Below are 20,506 nucleotides of genomic sequence, written 5' to 3' on the forward strand. Positions count from 1 at the left end.
GTGTGTGTGTGTGTGTGTGTGTTCTTTTAATTTATATCAAGTACATTATTATTATTATTATTATTATTATTATTATTATTATTTTATTTAGTAGATGCTTTTATCTAAATGGACTTACAAATGAGAAATACTACATAACTTTAGTAGTTTCTCGACACAGGGAAACCATAAATGCACCAAAGCATAGAGTAACTACTCTAACAAGGATGGGTTACGGATCGGGCCAGTGGGGCTAGTAGGGTGCCTCAAGAGAAATCCAGAAACAAGCAACAGCAGATGTAAAAAATTACCAGACAGATTGCCACATCATTATATAAATATATATATATTTATAAAAAAAGACTTTATTTTATAATTGTATTAATAATTTACAATAAATTTGTATTTGTGACTTCAGACCTCAAAATTGCAGCTTTCATTTTTGCAATATACTTTCGTGCTCAGCCCAAAAATTAAAATCACGTTATGTCCTAGTTAGATTATTTAACTGCAAAAGCTGTGATTTAATGAGATAAATTTATAGTTTGCATGTAATTCAAATGTGAGCGCTCAGTATCGGCAAGTACTAAAAGTATCGTACTCGTACTCGTTCTCAAAAAAATTGTATCAGGACATCCCTACTTTTTGGACACTGCATCTCACATTTGTAACAGGATGGGGCCTCCAATGAAACTGGTACCCTCGGAGGACCATAATCTGTCATTGCACTCTAACTATACTTACCAGTAACTAAGGGTGTCACGATTATGAAATTTGGCTGACAATGAATTTTCAAACAAAAAATTGCAATTATGCCTATTATTTGTCTGATTAAGGGCTTTTACGAATACAAAGATTAATTGTCTGTTTTAGGGCTTTCAGAAATAATTTTCATACAAATTGTCATACTTCTTAAGGTGTATGTGTGTTTCATATTTCTGTCCTAAATTCTTCACTTTCATGCATTATTTTAAGGCTCTCCGATTAAACTAAAGAGCCCTTATTTTGCATGAAGGGAGACCTTTAAGATTCTGTGTTTCTTCATTCTTTCAGCTCCACAGAAATAAAGTGGGAGTCTGCTTCTCTGTGTCACTGTGTGTCATTAACACTGTGTATATGACCCCGCAATGACCAAGAACATTTGCCATTACATGATCGTTAAATTGAAGCGATGCTGGAGTGCTTTGCATGCACTATCAAAATCCTTCTTTATGTTTTCACAGGATTTGCCATGAACCTCTGCAGGCGGACTGTGCATCAGCTCTAAGTGGGCTTTGTGGTGCGGCTGGTCAGTTGAATGAGACACACAAATGCGCCATTCATGGCATTTATAGGTTTGCTTAAATGTCTCTTATTTAAACAACAAAATGTGATTGGAATTTGAAGTGCAATAATAGATTAATAAATAATCATCTGATTGCGGTTATTGGGTAGATCAAATCACTGCAATCAGAAGATTATTTAATAAACCAGACAAGTCTATCAGTAACTGGGTTTTTTTTAATTATTTTTTTTAGAGGTGGTGTGTTGCTTTATTGATCACACACAGTGGTTTCACGCAGTAATCGATGGAAACCACATGGAGCAAATTTCAAAGCACTTGCAATCGGTGAAGGGATTTGAGATAAAGTGAATCAACAAGTTCAGCTGACACAAGTGTAGAAATACAGGACAGGACAGTATCTCACCTGCTGACAACAGTTCATCCAGGACATTCAGGATGTTTAGCATGCTATCAATATCTCCAGCGTTCTGTAAAGAGGACAGAGAGAACAACAAACTCAAACTCAGCAACAGTGAAGCCTAATATCAAACTTGGCCAGCACATTAAGACTACCTATAGAGTTGACACCAGATTTGGCTCAACAACCAGGAGACAATCTAAGCCACTCCAATAACACTTTTACAGATAACACCACTGTTTGTGCTCCAAGTGATAAATTAGGTGTTGACTGTGTTCTGACAGGCACAGAAAAATCTTACACACATCACCTTTAAAGTGAGGTGAACAGTGGCAGAAATTAACTTTTAAAAGTATACTTTGCCCAGGCTCTCAAATCTCATTTGCCCTCAATAGACCAGTGTGTTTTGCCAAGTTTAGCATCAATGACTTTACATGCACACCAATACACTAGTAACTTTCAAAAATAAGCTCATTAAAAAAACTGACAATACATGAAAATCGCATTTACATAAGATTTGAAATCGTTGGGTTACACTCTGCTTTTGACGTCAACACATACAGTACTCAGGCATGCGCACAACACAACACATTAGCTAAGCCGGTAAGAATGCTGACAAAGGCGAAATCGGGGTAAAGGGCAAAAATTGATACGTTTAGTATTTTAGGTTAAACCTTTTATGACCTAACCCCCATAAAGGATTACTAAGCATGACCGGTGTAAGATCGCCCATGTAAACCTGCTCACTGACATTGACATTAAACCAGGCACGAAGTGTCTCTTAGTACTCCATATTTGAATGAACCCTAATAAGATTGTGAGTTACAGCAGAGGGGATGATTTTCTCCCAACTTTGATTATAATTTTGTCCCTAACTTGGCAAGCGTATCATGATTACCTATAGAGTTGATGCAAGATTTACAGCAACAACCTGGAGACAATCTGATTAACACATTTTCAAATGATATCACCATTTAATGACCAATGTGATAAATTAGGTGTTGAGTATGTCCTGGCTAGCACAACGAAATCTTCCAGCATTGTGCTCTGTTTTCAGAACACAATGGGCTTGGACCCCGACGGGGACCCAGATCCCCATGGTTAAAAGCAGCAACAGTTGACATGTTGACGGCAGGGGTCTGTAATCCTCAGAGAAGGAAGTCCACAGCTGGGGATTCAAGCTTCAGCTCTCATTATAGGGCAGAAACAAGAGAGAAGTGCGGAGAGAGAGCAACATTGTCTTTCCAACATCTGTGCTGGCTGTGTCTTTCCGACAGTAGCAATAGAATCCTATTAGGTATCTCCACAGCCAACTGCACTGCAAAGAAATCTCTTCTGCCAGAGAGCTGTTACTCTCACCCACATTAGTGCACAGACAAAAGAGACTCATGTCAGCATAGAGGTCATTTTATAAAAAGTCAATGGGTCTTTTACAATTCTTCTTCTTGGGAGGTTGTGGCAACAAGTGTGATTTGATTTCACAAGACTTTGATTTTACATGAATGCTAGTGACATTGTCAGCAAATAACAATTTTAATTTTAGTTTATCCCTCTTACAAAGTTATTGTATGGCTTATGTAGCATGGCTAATACACTGTAGTGCACAAATCATGTGGATTCCTTTTAAGATACGTTTATGGTAATTTTCATGGTAATTTTTACCTTTACGTATGCATACGTAATATTTGTTAAACACATAAAAATACACATTTATGTCAAAACTTTAATTAAATCAATGTTTTATGTGATATCCACATAACTAGATAGAATATAATAGAATATAATTGAAAAAATATAAAATGTTACCTTTTAAAAAAAAACAGGAATTAATTTCAAAGACATTTTTTGCCCCCACATTTTGGTGGCATTTTTGACACTTTCAGTGGCATTTTCGCTGCAAACCCACATCAATTTCTGACCCTAAAGGTGAATCCTTTTAATGGGGCAACTACAATTCACTGAGGATGAACTTTCGCACTAGTGGAAACAGCGAATGTGCTCTTTCTTGGAAATTGATGGTCCTGTCATCACCATCTGGGATAATTTCAGACAACCATTTTAATTACTCAACATAAATGAGTGTGACCAGCATACAGAGCCAGCTGGCACATCTTTAGAGCATAATTTGTGCAACAATCTTTTAATCCAGCAATGCTCGGAATTATGAATAATTATGTCTATTTCGGTGCAGCATCACCTATATGGCTATGTTCAAAAATGTCAATGTTTACATCTGTCGAGTGAGAGATCACAAGATAATAATGAGGAGCACTGACTACCGCTTGGTGCACATCATTAACTTTGAAGAGAGTGGTAGGAAAGCACTGGGAGAACTTTGGCTGAACCTTCTGTTTAAGCTGTATGCCATTCCTTGAAGGCTAGAAAATTTAGAATAGCTCAGAAGATCTATTAAAGATCCAATGAAATTGCTAAACGAGCATAGTTTTCACTCCTGTGCAGAAGTATTTCCAATTTAGTACTAGACATGACATCAAAGCACTAGTCCCTTTTTATTTACTATTCAAAAGGCTTGAGAAATGTGATTTCCTACCTGCTAGCAGTTTCAGATGGTATTAGGAAGGACGTTCGCATACTACAAAGAATTTGATTGGACAAAATTTCAGTGTAGTGCAGGATTAGTCATTTATATTTCTGTTCTGTTTTCCCGAAAGACTGTAAATTTTAAATGTGTATATAAGCTAAAAGCTAATTTTGTCAGTGTTTAGGGCAGACTAGCATATAGAAGCTAACACACATGGAGTAAAAACACACACAAAAAAAGACTCAACTCAGCTATGGCATCCTGAGCACCTGTGTCAGTCTTGATTTGAATTAGTGGAAATTCCATTTCAAGCACCAACAGCTCCATGTCAAGGACAGTGAATTTTGAAGTTATTGCTACGTTTGATGACAGTCATGGCTGGAGGAAGCGACACGCTGGCTGTGGCTAATCGTGAGGGTATTACTAGCTACCCCTCTCAGATTTTGTTGTAATAAAGGAGTCCATTTTTTAGAGCTGGGGCCACGTGGCCAATGGCAAGCAGCTGCAAGGAGTCTTATTTTATCTGACAGTATGCTGTACGCAGAGGTATCTTTTTTCAGTTCTATGTGACAGCTCTTTTCTATCAAGCTTGATGACACGCATACAAAGATATGATTATTAGTGACAGACTCATATATATCAGTCAGGCTGATTAACTGGACGATATTTGGCAATTTTGTGATTCAGCATCCGCAGTGGTCTATAACTGTACAATATAGGTAGTTTCCCTGATTGTCAATTCCAAAATCTGTTTTATCATTGGATAATAAACAATTTCTGTTTTTACATTTGTTTATTCAGTTGTGAGTTAATATTGTGTAATAATGTTTATTTGGTTTCAGTTATTTTTGTAGTGGCAACACAAGAATTACCATAAATACTCATATAAATGGACATAATATAATTTATGCAAGTATAATGTAATTTATTTCTCATTCAAATCAGCATACATATGGATATACACACTTCTGTATCACGTTAGATCCACCAAACCTTAAACATGAGCAGTTGGTGAGATCCAGATTCAAAGTTTTTAAGCACATTTAGTTTCAAGTGAGAAGTTTTTAATAAATCAACTGGAAACTCCAGTTTAAAGGGTTAAAATGCAAAAAGTAAAGTTATGGGTTATCAGTATCTGCCAAAATTAGCCGTGAATTATCGGTTATCGTATCGTCCCAGAAACTGTATATCAGTGCATCGTTAAATGTTGGCTGTCATTGAATTGTACATACATACAGTACATACACTCACGAGCACTTTATTAGGAACACCAGTACACCTACATATTCATGCGATTATCTTTTCAGCCAATCGTGTGGCAGCAGTGCAATGCATAAAATCGAGCAGATATGGGTCAGTAGCTTCAGTTAATGTTCACATCAATCATCAGAATGGGGAAAAAATGTGATCTCAGTGATTTCAACCATGGCATGATTTTTGGTGCCAGATGGGCTGGTTTGAGTATTTCTGTAACTGCTGACCTCCTGGGATTTTCACACACAACAGTCTCTAGAGTTTACTCAGAATGGTGCCAAAAACCAAAAAACACCCAGTGAGCGGCAGTTCTGCAGACGCTCAAACCAGCCTGTCTGGCACCAACAATCATGCATATAATGGTCACCCTGCTCTCAGGATATCGGTATCAGACATTGGAAAACTTACATCAGTTGACACTAATTACCATGTTTATCTGTAAATAGCTAGGGTCACATAAGTTAATATTGCCATTTTCAGGGGTAGAATAGGCACATTGTACTATTTAAGTATTTTTATGTCTGGCACTCATACTGAACGTAATGGGAAACTATGAATATTACAGTCATTTACAAAAAGAATATACGTGGTAGTCCAACTCCTTTACAATATTTACTCTTCCAGACTTGTTTTGCAAATTGGCCCCCAATTAAAGAAATCAAAGCAGCACTAATAAACAAGACCAATTATAGATCAGTCTAAAATTTTATAAGATCAGAACTCTTTGCAACTAAAAAAAAAAAAAAAAACTGAGACTGAGATTTATTAGTTAAAAGACACTTGATATGTAATGAAAAAGGATGTTTTCATTCTTTTCCTGTACTTTTAAAGAGTTATAATTTTTCCCTCTAATGAGATCAATATAAGCTTTAAAGTTGTCTTTTAATCATACACAGAGCTCATAGCTGCCCTTGTCTCTTTCTAAATTGGGTTTACTTTTCCCCAGATGGCTCTGCACAACATTCTTATCAGCATAGGGGGACTAAATCTCATCTTATGGCTTTCACTCTCAATTAATCTCTTTAATGCTTACACTAAATAATCATTGCACCTCTGAGCTTGATATTCATGCAAGAGGTAGAAAGTTATCAGAAATTCAGCACTTCACCATCCCGTGAGTATAAGGCCTCTGTGGTTTGTTGGCTGCAACAGATATATACGAATCACTGCTATGAAATCAGTCTCCATAAAGCTATGGAAGTGAATAAAATCAAATTTAAATGTGCAATTTGGGATTCATATGAGACTTCCTTTGAAAGATCCTCCAAACAGATGTGGAGAAAGTTGGAAGCAAGACAATGTTTACAGGTTTGCACCATATCTCATTTTAAGCTAACAAATTATTTTCAACTTACACTATCTTTATCAATACCAGACATTTTACCATTATTGAATCCCTCAGTAGCCTGAATAATCACTACCACTATTGCCAACAACAGTAAACGTCACAATCAGATCAGCCTATGATTGAAGTAGCCTATTTCAAACTATTTATAATTCTTACGCTTATTAAATTATAAAAAAACTAAAACATGAATCAATAAAAAAAGTTTCCATTTTTGGTGTAGGAAAACATTATTTCAGTGTGGATGAGGGGCAAAAATGTAGCAAAATTATTGTTTTTTTTTTCAACCTAAACGTATTAGCATGGATGTGACAATTGATTTTTGTGTATTCTTCCACCGAAAACGGAGACTTTTGGAAACACACTCCATAACGGCATACTTTGGAAAACGATGACATCATGGGCGGTGCTAGGTGTGGGCTACCGGGGCTTAATCCACTAATATGTTTAGTAAAGCGCAGAATGTTTTTATCATCTTGTAGTGATGTCAGAAGTACTTCGGTTTCAAGTGCTATAAATATATTTTTATATTAAATTATATAAATAAAAATTAATATTACCAGTCTTTGTATCGGTAACACCAAATACTGACTCAGCTCAGTACTCACATGCTATCTTGTTGCAGTTTCCCTAAAAAAACCTTCATTTCAAAATAGCACTGGTGATGTTTAGTTTGCATATGCAGTGGCATCTAAAGTTTCAAGCTGTGCACCCCAGGCTCTTTGCGAAATACGTAAAGATTCAGAAATTTGCCTCGGAGGGTGAGCAAATGTTTACATTATACTGCAGAGTACTTCTCATGATATCGGGAGACATCTCACTGTCATTTATATTTCTCACTCAGCACATGGAAAGCGTTCCGCGCGTGCCATTGCCAGCACTCCTGCTTGCATCTGTGGGCCATTCCAACGCTTGACATGTCAGATAATGAGACAGAACCCAGATATATCCATGCACACATACATAAGTGCTGGTACGGACAATGCCCGCTTACCTGCAGTGTGTTCAAAAGGACTTCAAGTCCGCTGGAGCTTGGAGCTGCCATGGTGGGCCTTACTCGTGCTGGAGAGAGGGCGAAAATGCAAAAGCCAGTGAGAGAGAGACGTTAGACGGAGTGACACGGAGGCAGCACCTACTCCCTCTGCGATTTAACAAGACAGACGGGTAAAGTTAAAGCCGAGAGGGGGTTCAGCTTGCCTCCTGAAACTCTATCTCCCCAGATAAGCCCATGGGCTGCTACAGTTGTGCGCAGATATTGAGATGAGCTTCCTATTAAAAGGGCCTGATGAGACAAAGGGATTAAACCAAGCCAAGCATTTCACAGGAGACATGACATGGGCTGGAGGACATCGAGAAGCAGGGGAATCTTCGAGGAGTGTGTATGTGTGTGTGAGTGATAAGGAAGATGGGGAGAGAGTATGTGTATATGTGTGATAGAGTTAACATCTTGAATGTGGCCTGGCATAACATTAAAAAGACCATCAATCCCAGTAATTAATCTCAATAGAGAGTAAATGAACGTGACAGGGCAGACTTACATTCAGAACTGCGACATATTTTTATTGGTATAAAAAATGGCATCTTATGTCACAAAGAATAAACACATAATACTAAAAGACATAATAGTGTAGTAAAGGCCTATAGCAGTTTTATTGCTTATCTTTGTTTGGAAAAATGTCCATTGGGAATAAATGCCCACTGGGAATGAAATCAATATTGTAAAAGTACCAGAAATGTCAAATGTTATGTACATGCTTGCTTTGCTTTTGTTGGAAATTAGAAGCACAGCATAGGAAAGAGATCAAATGGATATTTGAATATCTCCAGCTTCTTTGATTTTTCTCCTGAGAAACAGACCGTGGAAATCTCATGTGTGTCTCCTCTAGTTACAAATACACAAGCACACATATGCACAGTTTATTACATATATTGCTGTTTGACTTCTCTAGAAGATTCAAAGGACTACACTTAAAACACTAAAGCCTAATTTTTACAATGGAAGAAGCCAAACTATTTCTCCTGAAATTACTAATGCACTCTAAGCGAACAAAGCCTACGATTATGCTTTGTGTGGCATTGTTTTCAAATTAGTTTGTTGAGGAAAATAAAGAAAGAAAGAACGTAACGCAGCATCTTTTTAAAATTAGTTCGTTAAGGGGAAAAAAAATATTTATACAGTGGAAGAAGCCGACCTTTGTACTTCTGAACATACTAAAGCACCATAAGTGAACAAAGCCTGCGTTTATACTTTGCGCGACATTAATTGAAAACTAGTTTGTCGAGAAAAATAAAGAGTGTCGTGCAGCGTTGTTGTAAAATTAGTTTGTTGAGGAAAAAAAGCAGAACTTTTTTCTGCTGAACAAACTAAAGCACCCTAAGCGAACAAACCATGTGTTTATACCTCGCACTGCGTCATTTTAAAATTAGTTTGTTGAGGAATATAAATAGAGAACGTCACGCGACATTTAAAAATTAGTTTGAGGAAAATAAATAAATAATGAATATTGCATGGTGACATTTTAAAATAACAAAAGGAAAATAAAGAACATTGCACAGTGTCATTTAAAGCTGAAGTTTATCATTTCTGCGTCACTAGCGCCACCTAACTGAATTGCAAAAACAAACATTGTTTTCAAACAGCTTTTCCGAATGTGTTTGTACTGCAGCCATTTACTTCAGATATTGTTCTTATACTAGAACTTTTATGAATGTCATAAAATATCAACACATCAATAAATGATCGGAACATTATTTCCTCGATATGTTTTTGAGGCATTGATATATAAACATTAGCCGACATTTAAAGCTGAATTATATAACTTTTTCTGTGTTAAAATACTTTCTCCAATTCAAACTTAATATGCAGAGACAACTATAAGTAAGCCATTAAAAGGTAAATTTTCTCGAAAACTGTAGGCACCGTGTCTCTGTGGCACAATGAAAATTGTTTGTTTTGAGCGACCCCCTTAGACCCGCACCAACAATGTTACTCAACCAATGGTGTGAGTTGGGGGCAGGACTATCTCTTTGTTAGACCAACGACAGATGGGGGCATATTCAGAAAGCTGTTTTGCAACAATGTTTGTTTTTGCAATTACAAATGGTGGCGCTAGTGTTGCAGGAATTACATAATTCATCTTTAAATTGGAAGCCTAATTTGTATACTTTCCAAATTAACTGTTAGTTGGCCTTCCGTTTAATGTACTCTGGTGTAATAGCTTTGGGAGGCCACAAGGCAGTGATATAACATGTACTTCATTCTGAAGGATGCGCCGATGCGGTGCAGGTGACAGTCCAAAGTTGTGAATCTAGTCACCAAAAATGCTTACATAGATCGATAATCATCAGGAAATTTGCTGATTATGAATGTGTGAAAAAGGCATCATTCCCAAGCCTAATACATTTCCCTAAAAAGATACATTATGCTAAGTGTTAGGCTATCTTAAACATTTGTGCATAATTGGCTCTTGTTTGAGGTTTGCTTCTCTAAACAAACACCCACTCCTCTCTAAGTAATGCCACAGCATGAACTGGCACATTATAAGTGTGATCATGCAGGAACAAAATGCTGATGCTTTCGAAAGGCGAGCCAAGCAATTCTCACAGCTTCCCTTACATTTCACAAAGCCCATGAAGACTGACAGATTTTTGGCAAAGCCACAGGTGGTGGAAAGACATTATAGAAGGACAGTGTGGGAAATCGATGCCAAGATTGTCTCTGCAAACTTGAATGGTGAGAAGGTTTTGCAACCCATTTATGCAAGTACACACAAACACACGCACTCATCACTTCCAATATCCTTCAAGACTGGTCGTGGGAAGAAATTAGCAATGGATCTTTACACATTTACACACTTACTACACACATTCACATACCATAACTTCTCAGACCTTTTTATTTATCGCATTCAGGGGCAGTATTTAAAGGTAAAGGTATGTTAAAATATGTTCCTTATCCCAGATAATATGCAGAGACAATTCGTAAATTGATTTCCCAGCAATGTTTAAATGCTTATGTCACCAGTCCTGCTTGACCTGCCCCGAGCGGGATTCGAACCGGCGGTCCCCGGCATGGGAGTCGGACACGCTAGCAAGGAGGCTAGAAAAGTCATGGCATCTAGCCTCAGTCGGTAGTACATCTCTTAAGGTCAGGAGAGTGAGGTTTACACACTGCACAACTATCACGCATCAGCTAGCTACCTTTACACTTTGTATGTTTACATGTTCAGTAATAATCGCGCTACAGCGTAGCTGAGCTACAGTCTTCATCTGTCTGTCCAAATATACATGATAAAATGTGAAATTGAATATTTGAAGGAAGGACGTCAGCTGAGGAAGTGTGAAATACACAGTCGTGCGTCACCTCTTTCTTGGCAGAGGCCAATTGTGGTCCAATTAACGTGAATAAATGCTGAACGAAGCTGAGCTACGATCGCATTTTCCGGGTCTGTAAGTCCGACTTCACTAAAGTCAGACAATTTCAGTCAATCTAAAGTGTTGGGCTGGGTAAAAATACAGATTTTCCAATAAATTGGGATCTTCATTGGAACGATCCTTTTATGTTCCCTGTATAATTTACAGTATTAGCTGAGAGAGAATTTCTTTCATATGTAAGCAAAATAGAGATTATACTTTAAATATTCCCAGCTTAATTTGAAGTTGTATCAGAATCTAATCAAATCAAGAAATTGTAAATCAAAATCAAAATCGAATAGAATCTGCAAATCTAAAAAAAACAATTTATAGTTTCAAATTATTGTCAACATTTACAGAACTAATGGCGTGAGTATGGGGCGGGACCAGTGGTGTAACTACAGGCAGTGCAGGCTGTGCAGCACTGGGGCCCAAGGAGAGATGGAGGCCCGAAAGCAGAGGCGAACTGGCCATCGGGAGAACCGTGAAAGCTGGGCCGGCCGCAGGGGGCCGCAATATGCAACAGTGGGCCGCGATATGCAGAAGGGGACAGCAAAACACATTTCCACAAACAACCCTCCCCCCAACAGTCGACAACTTGACATCAAATTTACGCCACTGGGCGACGGGACTAGCTGTTTGTTTGACCGATGTTAGACAGGGGCATGTTTGGGAAACTTGTCAGTCATTATTTTTGCAATTCCATTTGGGCACGTTTTTAAACAATTATACACTTCACCTTTTATCATGTCCGCCGACTACACTATTATTTGTAAGATGCTCTAAATGTCTCATCAGGCCAAAGTAAGCTTATTGTGTCTGTCTGCGTACACACATAGCTATTTTTACCACAGTTATATAGGACATGGAACATCAGTAGAGGGCAAGAATCCTGGCTGATGACAGCCCTGGTGTAACTGATGAGATCAAGATGTTGTCCCGACGAATCAAAGCAAGAATAAACACACTATATAGGCAGCACTGTCAATATATAACTGTCCTGTTAAAGAAATTCTGGCATCATTTATTCACCCTCATGTTGTTCCAAGCCATATGACTTTTTTTTTGTTCCGTGGAACACAAAAGAAGGCAGAATGTTCGCCTCAGGCACCGTTCACTTCCATCGCTTATGTTTTTCATAAAATGAAACTGAATGGTGACTTCATCAGTGTGCCATGGAAGAATGAATGTCTTATGTGTTTGGAACTACATGAAGGTGAGTAAATAATGACGGATTTGACATTTTTGGGTGAACTATACCTTTAAGACATAGAAAGCTCTGTGTAGTAAAAAAGTGTTCAGCAGAACGTTTTTAATATAGCACAAGGGTAGCAGCACCTGTTGTGCCGTTCTATTTGTGGTGCGTCATCAAACAGTTTTTGCATTAAATGTCCAATCAGAGCAGAATGATTATGGTCAGCAGCTGATGGAGGCTTATGTGATTTAATTTAATTAGCTGATAATTTTGTTTTTGTTTAAAGGAGACAAACAGACGGCTGTCTGAATACAGAAATGCTGAGGAATCTTTGCAGATGGAATGTAAACCATATGGACCATTTTCATTACCTCAGCACACTTTTCACCAAAATCGAATGAACTATGCACTGTAACTACGATTTTAGCTGAAATAAAACAATGCCACCAAGAATGGGCTGAAATTTATTTATTTATTTATTTTTAGATGCAATCAAGTAACATTCTGCCTAGCATCTCAATTTTGGGCTCCACAGAAAAAAAAAAAAAAAAGAAAGAAAATTCAGGTTTGGAATGTCATGAGGGTGAGAAAATGATGACAGAATTTTCAATTTGGGGTAAACTGTCCCTTTAAACTAGGAGTAGTATTTTAAACACAATCAGTATGGTGTTATTAATTGAAAACAAAACTAAAATTAGTGTTCCCAGAATTTGAGCTGATCTGCTCCAGTATCTTGGGTAACAAGTTGAAGACTCATTTGCAGGCTAACAGAGATGAGCTGATGCAGTACATACTAACAACAGCTCCAAGACTGCCAAGACATCTGTCTTCACCTCTGCCCTGTTCCGAGCGACCCCGTGGGTCATTATCCCACTTGGTACGCACTTCACAGGTTTAGGTTTCAGAGATGCGTGTTTTCACCCCTGGCCTGCCATTTGTTCCTTGGCTAAAATACAGAATTGACAGCTTTTGCTAAATGCAGCTGTGATCCAGGCATCAGGTTTTAAATTTAGTGCAGTGTACATGATAGTCAAACCCATGAGAGGTAATTGGTTATGACAAGGATCTTTCTGTAGTAAATGGAGATCAGCTAAACATTGTTTTGAAGTAGCTGAAAGACACTTAAATTATATGGTTAATTACCATCACACTATACTTAAATGAATGAAGAACAATTTCTTTGATGTTACTGTTAATAAAACAAATGCAGTTAAGCTGATAAAATGAATGCAAAAGGGACATTAGGCATGGAAGACAAACTTTGTTGAATGTTACCAAGAACGTACTGAGTGCTCAAAATGTTAACAATATAACACGCATGCCTACTAAATGCCATTTTGGATGGTAATCGTTTTGCAGCATTAAAGGAATAGTTCACCCAAAAATGAAAATTCTCTTCATCATTTACTCACCCTCATGCCATCCCAGATGTGCATGACTTTCTTTTTTCTGCAGACCACAAAGATTTTTAGAAGACTATCTCAGCTCTCAGGTCCATACAATGCAAGTAAATGGTGACCAAAAAGTTCCAAAAAGCACATAAAGGCAGCATAAAAGTAATCCATATGACTCCAGTGGGTAAATCCATGTCTTCTGAAGTTATCTAATCAATTTTGGGTGAGAACAGACCAAAATGTAACTCCTTTTTAACTGTACATCTTGCCATTTCAGTCTCAAGGCACGATCATGATTTCAAACTCGATTACACTACCATCCCAATACATTACACATGTTTTATCACAGAAGATATATTCTGCAAAAGACAATCAAATGTCAATTTCAGTTGTTGTAAATATACAGAACGCATAGTATAAACACTAGAGGGCAGTGTAAGAAACCTACAGTGAGAACAAATCACATCAAACTGGATTCAGCTGTATTGAGTGGTGTAAATATCACAGTTCCAGAAAATACTGTAATTGCAATATGACAAATACAGCACCACACATACATCCATAACAGAATGTTGATCATAAAGGCGCAGAATACAGAAAAGGTCAAAGCACAGTAGGTATTTTGAAAAGAAAAGTCTAACATCTAATGAGTGAAGCATTCCTCAGATAGCCCAATAGTTGGGCAATTGGCGATGACTCACAAACATCCAGCACAAAACACTGTGAACTAATTAGAAGATGGCGCAGGATGTGCTCTGGCTACATCTCGTCCCCCTCCACATTACTCACATTCCCTCGAGAATGTAGCACTTTTATTATATTTTTTTACCTTTATGTTTTACTTGGCTAAAGAGTAAAAGTCTTAATACAAGAAACAAACCCCCCCACCTATTGCCCCCCTGAACATCACCTAACAACACAACCCAATCCCCTTCTCCCCACCTTTATCATCCTATATTCCCTTTTTGATCATCCCTCATTAAATGGCACAACTACACAATCAAAGATGCATTTCTAACCAAAGATAGTTCTAAAGGTTCTTGTTGTTGTTTAAAGCTATCAATGGGCAGTCAAGTCGGTAAAGCCAAAAAGCCAAAAGTTGATGCACATGTGATGGCTGCAGGTAGACAGTCCTCTGGGTCTGATTGGTGTAGAGTGGCTATAGTTGACACCTCTGTCATATAAACATGCCTGAATAATGAAAGTGTGGGATTATCTGTGCTTGTTATTGCATCTTTTCAGGTTTTATTGATATATATATATATATATATATATATATATATATATATATATATATATATATATATATATACATTTATTTAATTAACCTGGACATCAATATTTTGGGCCCTTACACAGACTTTTTAACTTCCCCTTTTCTAATACATTTATTTATATAAATGTATGAAATTCAGTGAAATTCTATTTTACACTTTTTCTTAAGAAATTACATAATAATAATAATAATAATAATAATAACAACAATAATATTAATGTTAAATATTATATCTTCAATTAGTTTAGTATTTATATGTGCAATATGTATTTGTGTACACATAAAGAATCACTGTCTTCAAATAGTTTATATTTTGTTATGATGGAAATGAGAAATTTCAACATTGAGTCAAGTTAAAGGACACGTCGGTTCATCCAGCTATATTGGCATGTGCAAACATAGATGAATGAATGCACACTCCAAACACACACTCGTATACAAACACGATCCACTCCACCTAGACGTAATACTGTATGTGTCAATCGTAAATCATCAACGGAAGATTGACTGGATACCTGAACTTTCTCATCGATAACGTTATTCAACTCAGTGAAATTCCAGGACTAAACATGATCAAAGGTAGCCTAATATATGTCAGTAACTGCATATGGTTTCTTAAAATAGTCAGGCAATAGACTCGGTTACACTACTCTACAAATCATAACATAAAGAGAGTTAATATTTTATTCTCAGCACTGTGATCCAAGGAAGAAACCCAGTCAATCACTTTCAGACTAGAATGATAAATTAGGAGTCACCGAGCCGTGGTAGACAGATGGAAAAGAAATAAACCTCTGCTCCAAGCCAAATGAGCCAGTGAAAGAGCAAAGGAGCGAGAGAGAGAGAGAGAGAGAGAGAGAGAGAGAGAGAGAGGTGTTATGGGTTTGTGCGTGTGGATATTTCTGTATGCTGCTGCATTAAGAATACAAACAATTAATCCACTGTTTTCGGTAAAATGTCTTTAGATGCTAGGGATGGGTCACGATGGTCGACTAGTCATCCAGCAACCGACAATGCAATAAGTGAGGTAGACTAGTAGTTTTTTTTTTTTTTTCTTCTTTTTGTGATATTTTAGTGACTGTATTTAGTGCTTTAGCATGCAAACAGTTTACTTAAGGATCTGATACCCTCAAAGTGAAGTTCTTTTTCATTCTTTGCTCTGAACTACAAAGAAGGTCAAAACAGCTGAGCAACTGTATACTGTTTGTGAACATTCAGATACCGCCCACGCTGTTGAGGCTGCCGTTTAGAAGAGGATTTATGAGATGCACACTGTCCTGTCAACAGACTATATGTAAAACAATAACCAATGTGGTATTAAGAAGTGTTATCAATGACTATATGCCTCACTCTATTAATATAGTCCACATGAGATCAGTAAAGAAGCTGTTTAAACCACTGTATGATGATTTCAAATAGGCTAAAATATATGCAGTTGAAGATGTGTAATTTGCCATGTTTACATTCTGCATTCATTGCGCTAATGCTAATGCTAATGTGATATACGTGGTCATAATATGCACCGGTTATCCTCTTTTATTGTATTTTAAAATACATTTTGTATCATCGTATCAAAGTATCAACGTTAGAACATGAAAAAGGTTTATTCTACTTTTTTTCAAGAAAGACATTGATACTACTGAAAAAATAGGTGTATAAAAGAGTGTCTCTGTACTCCATTGTGTTCATGTTGATCTCAACTGAGTGAAGAAATTAACCGTAAAAAGTTGTTGTCATCAAAGTAGGCCAATGGCAGTAAAAGGTGTTTAACACCAGGCATAAAGTTTCCCTGAAAGTTCATGCTGGCAAGTTGTTTCGAACCACCACAATGAACTCAAAAACACCTTCTATTTGCAAGATTTTGTTCAAAATGATGTCACACCTGCTTTCTAGAAGTATTATATATAATTGGCATCTTTATGATAAAACCCTCTCAGAAAAGTTTTTAAATCCATACCCATTAAGCACTTCCGCAACAAAAGTGTTGTCTCACTCTGTTTTGTGTTTTTGTGTTTTGTGTTTTTGTGTTTGCAAAAAAAAGTAGTCATCAAGGCCCTAGCAGTCGGTTCCATTCCATGAACATGCAATGATAGAATGTTCAGCCTACAAAGAATGTTCAACATCAACAGTGACATAATCTGTACCGTGCAAAAACAAAGTCTTTCTAGCAAGGTAGTCCACTGGCTGCCATCTTTGTAATGCTCCCGGGAGACTATTTCCAGTCATGCCAGTGCAGCTCCTATCTATTTGAATGGGGGGACACCAAAATAAAAAATAAAAAAGGTTGGTCAAGATTACGATCAAAGAACATATTTCAAATCAGCAGTAAAATCTGACAATGCTGGTATCATATCTTAGATGATTTTACATATCTTAGTATTCTCAAGATGATTGACAGGCTTTGTCTGTAACTAAAAGGTGATTGGCTCTTTTACCTGTAAGGCGGGACTTCCTTTTTACATCCGTTGACCATTGGGCGCTAGAGCTTCTTGGTTGGGCATTCCATTTTCTCACATTAATTTTAAAAGAAGTGGCCCACCTCTGCTAAATTCTCTCTGGCAAAAGTCAGATGCTCCACAAAAAAAACAAAACAACAAAAAAAAAAAAAATGTCTTAAGATGGTTATTTTATATCTTCTGCTTTAGTGTGTCAATAGGAAATATAAATGTTGTATTTCCAAGCATTAATTTTGAAAAAAAGAACAGAAGTAGAACAGGGAACCCTGCAACATATGGTATGGCCCCCACAGAGCCTGGATTTCAACATCACTGAGTTTGTCTGGGAATACATGAAGAGATTTTGAAGAGCAATTAAGCCTAAATACATAGCACTGTCTGCCAACAACCCAACAACCTACAAAAATTGGTGCTGTTTTAAAGGCATAGGTGCTCACACCAAATATTGATTGATTTATTTTTATTTTATTATTATTATTATTTTACTGCATTTGGTAATAAGTTAAATGATAAATAAAATTATTCATGAAATAATTTTTTAAACATCCTCACTATACATTTTTCACAACTGCCTAAAACTTTTGCACAGTACTGTATATTTGGATACGAAATCAGGATAGATTTTTTTTCTTGCATCTACAGTATCAAACCTTATAGGCAGGGTTGGGAGGGTTACTTTTGAAATGTATTCCACTACAGATTACAGAATATATGAAAAAATGTCATTTGTAACGTATTCCGTTAGATTACTCAAGGTCAGTAATGTATTCTAAATACTTTGGGTTACTTCCTCAGCACTAGTAGATTTTTTCACTTGTTTTGACTATAAAAACTCTGCCAGTACAGTAAGACAAAATACACATGTTAAAAATACATTCTCTGAAAAACCTAAATATCTTATGCAGTGTTGTTTCTAAAACAAGACAAATCAAATTCATCTTGTTTTAAGGATTTTTAGATATTTTTACAGGAAAACAATACAAAAATGATCAAGAATATGATTTTTGCCCTAATATCAAAGGTCTTACTAGAAAAAAAGAATTTTCTTGATAAAAAAATATGATCATGTCTGGTAACATGTGCATGTAAAATAGCTAGAAATAGCATTTTAGCTTAGCGTAAAGTTGACAATTTACACAAAGTTTATTTCTATTTCTTCTGCTCCTAACTTACTTCAAACTCACTTCTCTGTCTGCCCGTATGAATGTAACACATCATAAGAAAGTGTTTCACCGCTGTTCAAATGCACTTTGGATCGCGTCATTTATATGTATAAATGTTTTCCATCTGAAAGGACTAAATATTAAATGAAACAAATGACAATAAAATGCAAAGTAATCTCTTCAGTAATCAAAATACTTTTTGAATGTAACTGTATTCTAAATACCAATGATTTAAATTGTAACTGTAGTGGAATACAGTTACTTATATTTTATATTTTAAATATGTAATCCCATTACATGTATTTCGTTACTCCCCAACCCTGCATATAGGCATGTTTAAACTTGGTGTTGCATTGTGTTGATTCTCAAACACAGAATAAAAAGAAAACAGTACTTAATTTCTGCAGAACCAAAGCCTAAAAACTAAACTTTGCATTCTTTTGCTGCCTTAAATGTACTTCCTCATTTCTGTACAACTGCTTACGAGTATGCACATGAATGTGTATATGTTTGTTTTTCATGGCTATTAACATCAGCAGGTCGTGAATGTGACAGGCAGCCGTGCTTAGCATTTGACACGGGATGCTGACGTACCCTGAGCCAAAAACACACAGGCTCATTAATGCATCTGCTGGAGGAAAAAGCCAGCTGCTCATTCCAGATATATCTTTATTACAGACCGTTCAACCCCCCCAAATCAGGTGAACCCCCCAAATCAGGTCAACCCCCCCAAATCCTCCCCAGCCTGCCTGCGCCATGGAAAAATCAGCTGTGGTGTGGCTGAGAGACCTCACATACACTTTTCAAAGTCAAAGAACATTCAGACTCCTGCACCCTTGGAGCCTAATAATGAAACCAAATTCAGGATCCGACATTGGTGTTTTGTTCCACAAACCTTCAGAGGATCTACAGTAAATATCAGATGCATTCAAACTGACATTCCTATTGTGCCTTGTTAATGTTTCTTTATTACCATTAGTTTAATCAGCTAAGTAAAAGCCCTTTTATTTTTCAATTACACCTCATATTCACAGAACCGATGGAAGATCTACAGTGGCAGTAACTAAGGTTTGATAAAGGTCTGTGTAATAATGAAGTCTATAATGAAGTCTCTCTCTCTCTCTCTCTCTCTCTCTCTCTCTCTCTCTCTCTCTCTCTCTCTCTCTCTTTCTCTCTCTATATATACAATATAGTGAAAACTATAATTATATAGTATTTTAAACTTTTTATTAGTAGTAGCTGAGAGTGTACAAGAGCCTGCCCTTCATATTCTGAAAATTACACTCATCTCCTCCTATTTAATAGCAGCTGCATTGTGAAGACATAATCATGCCATTGACTGCTATTAGGAGACATTAACAGTGCAACACAAGGGAAAATAAGGTTATTTATTTACTTCCATTTTGGAGGGAAGTAAAGGTGAGAGCTGTGTTTACAAGAACCAGTGAAATGGTTTCACAATAAGGGTGGGAGAAAAAAAAATTATTCTTCGATGCATCTCAGTTATTTCTCCAATGATTCTGAATCGATTCTCAAAAATTCAGAAGTTCAGTTCAGTTTAAACCACGGCAGCACAGTGTGCGTGCCAGCAACAGAGTGAGATGCTAGAAACAAATGGTCAGACATGTATATTTTAAAGCCAAGCGCACACTTCAGAACTGATTGCAGACTGGATGTATCAACCACATGACCATCGTCCCAGACTGAAACTACGATCCTGTAATTAATTCACAAACTCAAGCAACAGGAGAGTTTATTCGTGATAACAAGTCAACACTCATGCCGTTTTTGCACTGATTTGCACAGA

The 20,506-nt window shown here is 36.9% G+C and overlaps 1 protein-coding gene and 1 long non-coding RNA gene across 3 annotated transcripts in view; one reads left to right on the top strand and one right to left on the bottom strand.

The window, feature by feature from the left end:
• The window catches only part of LOC127437828 (cytosolic carboxypeptidase 4-like), a 208,948-nt gene that overhangs the window by 181,472 nt on the left and 6,970 nt on the right, over positions 1-20,506 (bottom strand). For both annotated transcript variants that reach the window (XM_051693035.1, XM_051693036.1), the window contains exons 2-3: positions 7,797-7,864; positions 1,668-1,731 (exon numbers count right to left, since the gene is read on the bottom strand). In XM_051693035.1, the coding sequence (XP_051548995.1) occupies positions 1,668-1,731; positions 7,797-7,847 (115 nt within the window). In that variant the 5' untranslated portion in view covers positions 7,848-7,864. The remainder of the gene's footprint in view (positions 1-1,667; positions 1,732-7,796; positions 7,865-20,506) is intronic.
• On the top strand, positions 9,838-12,863 carry LOC127437837 (uncharacterized). Its single transcript, XR_007896621.1, has 2 exons — positions 9,838-12,431; positions 12,697-12,863. It is a non-coding gene; the product is annotated as an uncharacterized LOC127437837 (long non-coding RNA).

The sequence above is a fragment of the Myxocyprinus asiaticus genome, chromosome 48 (genome assembly GCF_019703515.2).
Source record: "Myxocyprinus asiaticus isolate MX2 ecotype Aquarium Trade chromosome 48, UBuf_Myxa_2, whole genome shotgun sequence".
Taxonomy (NCBI): Eukaryota; Metazoa; Chordata; class Actinopteri; order Cypriniformes; family Catostomidae; genus Myxocyprinus; species Myxocyprinus asiaticus.